At 44.6% G+C, this 9,381-nt stretch overlaps 1 protein-coding gene across 1 annotated transcript; it reads left to right on the plus strand.

Annotated features, from left to right (window-relative positions):
- Positions 1-6,515: 6,515 nt before the first annotated feature.
- Positions 6,516-7,293, plus strand: LOC144525612 (gamma-crystallin M1-like). Its single transcript, XM_078262593.1, has 3 exons — positions 6,516-6,548; positions 6,653-6,904; positions 7,015-7,293. The coding sequence occupies exons 1-3, from the start codon at positions 6,516-6,518 to the stop codon at positions 7,291-7,293; spliced, it is 564 nt and encodes a 187-aa protein (XP_078118719.1).
- The last annotated feature ends 2,088 nt before the right edge of the window (positions 7,294-9,381 follow it).

Genomic DNA, 9,381 nt, shown 5'->3' on the forward strand with positions numbered 1-9,381 from the left:
CAAGCTATGTCTAGAAAGGTCAGAAGCCATTGCTTAATGGTCAAAGTGTGTGGGGGCTTCCAGCGCACCGCCACCATTTTCTTTGCAGCCGTGAGCCCGGCAAGGACTATCCTTTTCTGACATTTAGAAATCTGGAGTGAAGAAGTGTCATTCAGCAGCAGAACTGGTATTGTTGCGGAAACTGTCCCAGAGATGAATGTTGACAGTTCTGAGGCAACATTTTGCCAGAACCATGCAACAGGGGGACACTCCTAAAACATATGAGGAAATGTGCCCATGGTCTTCAGCGAACACAGTGTGCATGAATCGTCACCAATCATTTTCATCAGGCATAGCCTACGAGGGGTCAAATAAGTCCTATGAACAAAATTATAGTGGATCTGCTGGTGGTCGGGATTTCTAGAAGCCAATTTGACATTTTTCCATACACTGCTCCAGTCGAAATCCAGCTCTAGCCCTGGGAAATCCCTCCTCCATACTCTGTCTAGTGGAAGTGTCTGGTGTGAGGCTTCCCTTATATACTGATACAGAGTGGATACCATGCCCCGTGAATCACTTTTAACAATGAACAGCTCGTGAAGCGGATGTACAGGCAAGGGATGCTGCCACGGTACGCCATGTGCCTTCAGAGCTGCTCTAAGCTGGAGGTAAAAAAAAGAAGGACGTGCCTGGTAGGTTAAAATCTTTCTTAAGGTCTAGAAAGGAGCACAGTCCGTTTAGATCAAAAACGTCCCCTAAAAGGTGAATGCCCCCATTTTCCCATTGGGGGAAGTTGATTGGCCTACCCCCCATCAACAAACCATTGTTATTAAACATGGGGGAATAAAGATGCCATCTGCAGGAAGAGTTACAGTTCCACCAAGCGCCAAACCTCAACAAGATGAGAAATGATCGGACCAAATCGTAGCCGACACTGCCTAACTGACACATCTGTCAAAGACCAAGGGTGCACCATCTTCTCTTCCATCGCTCACCAGGTAACCACCGACTGGGGGTCAAACCAGGCGACAAGGGGTTGAAGGGTGAAAGCCCAGTAGAACCATCTAAAGTCGTTCAATCTGCCACGCTGAGCAGTGGAAGTTTTCACACGTGGACATTTTCCCTTAGAAATAAAACCGCAGCATGGAGCTTCTCCCAATAACCAGAATGGGGAGAGAGCGGGACCATGGAACCTACAAAATTCATCCGGGGCAATATATTCATTTTTACGAGGGAAATCCGAGCCTGTAGCGAATTAGGCAAACTCGCCCATCTTTCCAAATCACCCAGAACTGTAGCACCATAATTAATTTTATGAAGCCCTCTCCAAAGCCCATCACCTCCAAAACTGACCACAAAAAGGACCATTGAAGGCGGTCGAACGCCTTCATTGCATCAAGTGATAATACAGCAAACGGAGCTTTAATGTCCACCGAAGCGTCAATCACATGTAGCAGCTGTCGGACATTATCAGAGGCTAGGCGTGACTTAATGAAGCGAGTCTGGTCACAGTACACCAGTGATGGAATATAAAACTACAGGGGACGGGAGAGAACCTTGGGATAGATTTTAATGTCAGCATTCAGAAGACTAAGGGGCCTATAGTTACCACATTCAGTTGAATCTTTGTGTTTCTTAAGAAGTAAGGAAATGACTGCAATATTCACATCTCTAGAGAAAGTGCCATTTTCTACTGAGAAATTTATCATAGCAAAAAGTAGTGGGCCTAGGAGGTCCCAGAAGGCTAAGTATAACTCTGGTGGTATACCATCAAGGCCAGGGTATTTGCACTGTTGCATGCTATGGACAGCAGCTTTGAGCTCTTCAAGTGAGATCGGCCTGGCCAGATCATTTGCATCATCATCAGCAAGACGAGGCATGTTCAGATGAGCTAGAAAGTTTCCACATTTGTTCTTCACGAAGGATACCTCAGATTTGTGAAGGTTAGAATAAAAACTACGAAAAGTGTCATTAATTTGTACAGGGTCAGTGGTGACAGCTCCGGTCTGCAATTTAATTGAGGGAATGTCAGAGAATTGTTCATTAGATCAAATTTTCATGGCTAAAAGATGGCTGGGTCTAGATCTGTGAAAGTAGTATCGTTGCATGGTCCTGTGGATCAAAAATTCTGATTGCTGCTTAAGAATATTGTTAATTTCTTTCTTGACCACTTTATGTTTATGTCTTCTGAATAATTGGCCGATAAAGTGTATTCTAAATTGGCATAGGTATTTTCCATCCATCCATCCATCCATCTTCATCCGCTTATCAGCAGGTAGCAGCTCCAGCAGGGGACCCCAAACTTCCCTTTCCCGGGCCACATTAACCAGCTCCGACTGGGGGATCCCGAGGCGTTCCCAGGCCAGGTTAGAGATATATCCCTCCACCTAGTCCTGGGTCTCCCCCGAGGCCTCCTCCCAGCTGGACGTGCCTGGAACACCTCCCTAGGGAGGCGCCCAGGGGGCATCCTTACCAGATGCCCGAACCACCTCAACTGGCTCCTTTCGACGCAAAGGAGCAGTGGCTCTACTCCGAGCTCCTCACGGATAACTGGGCTTCTCACCCTATCTCTAAGGGAGACGCCAGCTACCCTCCTGAGGAAACCCATTTTGGCCGCTTGTACCCTGGATCTTGTTCTTTCGGTCATGACCCAGCCTTCATGACCATAGGTGAGGGTAGGAACAAAAACTGACCGGTAGATTGAGAGCTTTGCCTTCTGGCTCAGCTCTCTTTTTGTCACAATGGTGCGATAAATTGAATGTAATACCGCACCTGCTGTGCCGATTCTCCGACCCCAAGGTACTTGAACTCCTTCACTTGGGGTAAGGACTCATTCCCTACCTGGAGAAGGCACTCCATCGGTTTCCTGCTGGGAAACCATGGCCTCCGATTTAGAGGTGCTGATCCTCATCCCAGCTGCTTCACACTCGGCTGCGAACCAATCCAGTGAGTGCTGAAGGTCACAAGCCGATGATGCCATCAGGACCACATCATCTGCAAAAAGCAGCGATGAGATCCCCAGCCCACCGAACTGCAACCCCTCTCCACCCCGACTACGCCTCGATATCCTGTCCATAAATACTACAAACAGTATTGGTGACAAAGCGCAGCCCTGGCGGAGGCCAACTCTCACCTGAAACGAGTCCGACTTACTGCCGAGAACCCGGACACAGCTCTCGCTTTGGTCGTACAGAGATTGGATGGCCCTGAGAAGGGACCCCCTCACCCCGTACTCCCGCAGCACCTCCCACAGTATCTCCCGGGGCACCCGGTCATACACCTTCTCCAGATCCACAAAACACATGTAGACTGGTTGGGCATACTCCCAGGCTCCCTCCAGGATCCTTGCGAGAGTAAAGATCTGGTCCGTTGTTCCACAACCAGGACGGAATCCGCATTGTTCCTCTTCAACCTGAGATTCGACTATCGACCGAACCCTCCTTTCCAGCACCTTGGAGTAGACTTTACAGGGGAGGCTGAGAAGTGTGATACCCCTGTAATTGGCACACACCCTCTGGTCCCCCTTTTTAAAAAGGGGAACCACCACCCCGGTCTGCCACTCCTTAGGCACCGTCCCAGACTTCCACGCAATGTTGAAGAGGCGTGTCAACCAAGACAACCCCTCCACAGGGGTGGACGGATCTCATCAATTCCTGGGGCTTTGCCACTGTGGAGTTGTTTAACTACCTCAGCAACCTCCACCAGGGAAATTGATGCCAATCCCCCCTCATCCTCCAGCTCTGCCTCTACCATAGAGGGCGTATTAGTCGGATTTAGGAGTTCCTCAAAGTGCTCCTTCCACCGCCCTATTACCTCCTCAGTTGAGGTCAACAGCGTCCCATCCTTACTGTACACAGCTTGGATGGTTCCCCGCTTCCCCCTCCTGAGGTGGCGAACGGTTTTCCAGAAGTACCTTGGTGCCGACTGAACGGCCTCAGATCAGATGAAACGATTATAAAATCGATCATTGACCTTTGGCCTAGGGTGCTCTGGTACCAAGTACACTTATGAGAATCCCTATGTTCGAACATGGTGTTCGTTATAGACATTCCATGACTAGCACAGAAGTCCAACAACAAACAACCACTCTGATTTAGATCAGGGAGGCCGTTCCTCCCAATCACGCCTCTCCATGTGTCTCCATCATTACCCACGTGCGCGTTGAAGTCCCCCAGCAGAACTATGGAGTCCCCGACTGGAGCCCCATGCAGGACGCAGGACTCCACTCAAGGTCTCCGAGAAGGCCGAATACTCCGAACTCTTGTTTGGTGCATATGCACAAACAACAGTCAGAGTTTTCCCCCCCACAACCCGCAGGCGTAGGGAGGTGACCCTCTCGTCCACCGGGTTAAACTCCAACGTAGCGGCGCTCAGCCGGGGGCTTGTGAGTATCCCCACACCCGCCCGGCGCCTCACACCCTGGGCAACTCCGGAGAAGAAAAGAGTAGGTATTTTCCAGTTTTTGTAATTTAGATTGTCGAGCTTTACGTTGATTAGAGGCAAATAATGTAGCATTACTCCTAATGAAACCCTTGATTGAATCCCACAGTATCCTAGGGTCGTCAACCGAGCCGACATTAAAGTCTAAAAACTCTCAGAGTTTCTCCACAAACTGCTTCTTAAATCCCTCATGCTTCAGCAGGGTGGTGTTGAAACGCCATCGCGGTGCCTGAGAAGACATACAGCTAAACACCACCGTACAAAATATGGCTTTATGATCAGAGAGGGCTATAGGTAGTAAATTAACATGTTGTAAGTCTCGGAAGAGCTTCGGGGACGCAAATAAATAGTCTATTCAAGAGAAGGACTTGTGAAGAGCAGAGAAAAAGGTGTAGTCCTTCACAGATGGGTTGGTTACGCGTCACAAATCTGTGAGCCCAAGGCCATTTCCCCAAGCCCGTAACGCAGAGGACGCTAATTCCTGGGCCCTAGTCTCCGAACCGCCAGACCTATCTTCAGCTGGTTTCCAAACTGCATTAAAATCTCCTCCAACTATGAATAAATATTCAGATAACTCCAGCATAATATTAGTCATGTCACTATAAAAACTCCTATCAAAACAATTTGGTGCGTATGCAGATAAGAAAGCGATTTTCTTGCCATTATGTTGTGCTTTGGCCAAAGTCAGCCTACCTGTTGTATCAGACCATGTGTCCTGCAGTCTGAATTTAAGATTTCTCCTGGCTACTATAGCTACACCCTTGGTCTTTGTAAGAGATGAGGAAGATGCTATAACGTGATAAAACTTATCGGCTAGGCGCCTGACATCCCCACTCAAGAGATATGTTTCTTGTAATAATGCAATGTCAACTTTCTTCTTCCGTAACAACCCTAATGTGCTAACCCTTTTGTGGGGGGCATTGAGACCACCAGCATTCCAACTTAAAATGTTACGTTCTGACATAATTTAGACCTTGGTCCCAACCAGAGCATCAAGTAACATTAAGAGCAGCACCCGCGACCAACAGACATAACCAATAAAGGTAACCATTCCAGCCCACCAGGGTCCCCCCCAAAAAAAAAAAAAAAAATAAATAAATAAAAACCCACACAGATAAAACCTAACTGAGGCTAATGTTGGTATGAAAGTATTTAGAGCTATTTGCCATACTAAACTGATGGTAAGAACAAGGTTTCTCGTTTGGAATAAATAAAATCGATGGCCAAAACATATAAAGCGATAATATTTTTACAATCAGTCCTTGGAAACAAAGTGCATTGGCTGGGTGTTACATACATGAAATTACAGTTCAACATTTATACGGTCTGCGGTCACGGTTCATTATGTTTTCATTGCAACAGTTAAAACAAGGTCATTTCAAATATAAAATTTCTTTTAATTTATTTGAAATAGGCTATAAAACTTATCATGGGGTAGCTAATCTCTCCAATATCAGAATCATACATTTTTTTGTTGATTTTCAGTACCAAGTCATGAATCTGAGCATATTCATACTACTATCATTAAATTATTTGAGGTCAATCTTTATCACTTACTGTATTTTATTCTAGTCTTTAAATACATTTGATTAATTGTATAAATATGTTTTTGTTTTCTGATCTACTTCAACTCTTATTTTAAGACTTCACAATGTTTTTGTATATAAAAATGGTCACTGTGTCAGATTAGGCAATTAAAGAGTCATAAATTCTTGCCATGTTGCCATGTCATGTTGGCCTTAGACCTGTGTGTTGTCATCAGGAAGGTGCTAGAGACTCAGAAACAAGAATGTAGACAAACAATGGCACCTGAAACAGTGTGTTTGATGCTGGCTGTATTGTGTTTTGAAAAGCCTAATAAAAGAAAGAAAGAAAAAAAAGGCAAACACTACTCTTTTTGTCGGGACACATGGTACCCAGTCCTTGAAAAAAAAAGACAAAACCTCTACATTCTGTTGGCTTCTATAGTAAGTTGCTGAGTAAGGGGGCTCTCTGAGGGGGAGTGCCCCACTCATTCTTTACGTTTGGTCGTGTATAAAAGGAAAGGGTTAAACCAGGTAGGAAAGCAGTTCAGCAAGATCACATCTACAGTCAACATGACCAACACCGACATGAACATGAGGGGCAAGGTAAATCTTTTGTAATAAGCAGAAATTACTGTTTACAAAATAGAATCACCAAATTTCCCTTGCTGCTTTTTTTTTCTCTAACCATTACAATTCACTATTTCCAGATCATCTTCTACGAGGAGAGGAACTTCCAGGGTCGCCACTATGAGTGCATGAGTGACTGCTCCGACATGTCCTCCTACCTGAGCAGGTGCCAGTCCTGCAGGGTGGAGAGCGGCTGCTTCATGGTCTACGAGCGTCCCAACTACATGGGTATGCAGTTCTTCATGAGGAGGGGCGAGTACCATGACATGCAGCGCATGATGAGCATGGGAATGATGTTCGACTCCATTAGATCCTGCAGAATGATCCCTTATGTAAGAGACCTCATGTATTAATACATCCCTTTTATTTTTATACATTTAAACTTCATTTTTAGTTTTAAAATGTGTGGCCATACTTACATTTTCCCTGTATTGTATTACAGCACAGAGGTCAGTTCAGGATGAAGATCTATGAGAGTGAGAACTTCGGTGGTCAGAGTTACGAGCTGATGGACGACTGCGACAACATCATGGACCGTTACCATATGAACGACTGCCAGTCCTGCCACGTGATGGACGGCCACTGGCTGATGTACGAGCAGCCCCACTACAGAGGCAGGATGATGTACATGAGGCCCGGAGAGTACAGGAGCTTCAGGGACATGGGCATGAGTGGCATGAGGTGGATGAGCATGAGGCGTATCATGGACTCCTGCTACTAAATGTTCATTGAATGTTCACTGAATGTATAAAATGCACAATTAAATAATATATGGTATTATACCAAAAGATAATGGGTCATGAAATAAAAAATAAAAAAATGTTTAGACAGCAAGCTGCTGTTAGCAAGCACATTTTCACACTAAAATGTTTAAAATCTGATGAGAAATTGTGTTGTACAATTAACTGTTTCAGACAAAGGTTTACAATTGATGATGAGAGAAGGATTAATATTCTGGGTTTAACAATTCATAATATTACAGGCTATGGATAATCAAAAGTTAAACAATGAAATCATAATTAGGCCATTACACTTTTAAAGCAAGGTACAAATTAGTATTCATTATTATACACATACACATACACTATTTACGTGTGAGGCACTTTAATTGTCATACTGTATAAATTAAAAGTTAACTTGGTTATAAAAAAATAAAAACAAACTCGAACAAACACTCAGCACATTCATTAATTAGCTAAATAACCTGCCCAAGGGTGTTGCTGATAAATACTTAATACAACTTACTGGCTGCTAAAGTAGTTAAGGTTTCAGACCATGAGTGAATATCTGTACAGCCTACGAAACGTGGAAGGTGTTTCGGACTTTAAAAAAAAGCTGATCAGAGGTGCAATCATGGTCAACCCGTGATGTAGCTAACGGTAGCAACTTGAGCTAGCTAGTGTTAGCTAATGTTAAATGTTTATTCCAATTAGTAAAAATTTTAGACATGAAATATTACTCTAATTGTGCCTTGTCTCACTAGCCAGTTTTCGGTTTACAACTCCCAAGTGTTTTAGTCTGTCAGCTGATAGTGTGTGTTGTTAGGCTGATGGACACTCCGTTTGAGATTGTTTCCGGAGAGAGACAATGACGGAGGCAGCACGCTGCAGGCTGACCGCTGCAAACCACACGTTTCTAGTCCAGTCCCGATGCCGACAAAGGAGAGGATGCGGAGCGGTGAATGCGGAACAGACGCCACCCGACGGCAGGCCCAGCTCCAGAATGTGAAATGAAACAGCAGCTGGGTGAGTCAGTTTAACACAGCACAACCCCTCTTAGGTAGGAAAGTATACACTCATCCAGGTCTCACTCTCACGTTAAATGCAACACACAGGGAAAAGGAGACAGGGATTAATGTTACCGGCCAGGTTAGCCTTTAGTAGCTGTGGGACTTTGTTATACGAGCCCAGCTTAGCTTAGCCTTGTAACAATTTGGGGCATGAATGTTTGCGGCATGTGTTATTCAGGTTTGTTTTAAGAAGAACAATGATGAACAATAAGTTACGGGAGTGAGAAACACAAGGCATTGTGAGCTAGACAGGCTGCGGATGGAAATCGGAAGAAGGATGGGAAATAGTTTTAACATGACTTTAAAATCGACATCCACCGAGCCAAAATGCTTATGTTATCAATAGTTAGCTCGTTCTGGTTTTCCGAGCTGCGTCGTGAGTTATAGGAGCTTAGCTGGGAGGTTCATGGAGACAGCTAAAGTTAATGTTAGTTGTCAGAGTTAGCTTCGACTTCTTTACCTTCCAACAGCTGTATTCTCCGTAACGTGACAATCTACAAGAAACGGGTTGCTTTTAAATCACTACAATAGTAGTGGCAGCACCGTTGGGCTTATTTATCGATGCCGTTAGCATTGTGGCTAACACTACTATTAATTAGTTTAATGTTTCATTAGAGAGTTCTCTGTTGATTTGTGTTTGTCGCTGTGTGTGTGGTGAAATATAATGTAAACAGAGAGGGGCGTGCCAGAAACGCAATGCGCCATGATGTAGGTTCTCTTCAAGGCCAGGCTGATGTTAGAAGTCCCTCTAGTGGACAGAACGTGTAACAACAACCACATGCAATAGTGGCATTGACAATGCATAAGCCTGAGTAGTGTAGTATATATTTATAACAGGCTGCATTTGAGTATTAAATATTCAAATATTATTCAAAGATAAAAAAAAATAAAAAAATTTGAATGGTATTATAGAGGAAGACTGACAGCTCTAGTGTTAATTAGGTGTTGTGGCACGTGTTGTACCGTGGCGTTGCGTGTTAATTAGTCGTTGTAGTGTTTGGTAGCTGTGGTGGATTGGCG

Source organism: Sander vitreus, chromosome 11 (assembly GCF_031162955.1).
Source record: "Sander vitreus isolate 19-12246 chromosome 11, sanVit1, whole genome shotgun sequence".
Taxonomy (NCBI): Eukaryota; Metazoa; Chordata; class Actinopteri; order Perciformes; family Percidae; genus Sander; species Sander vitreus.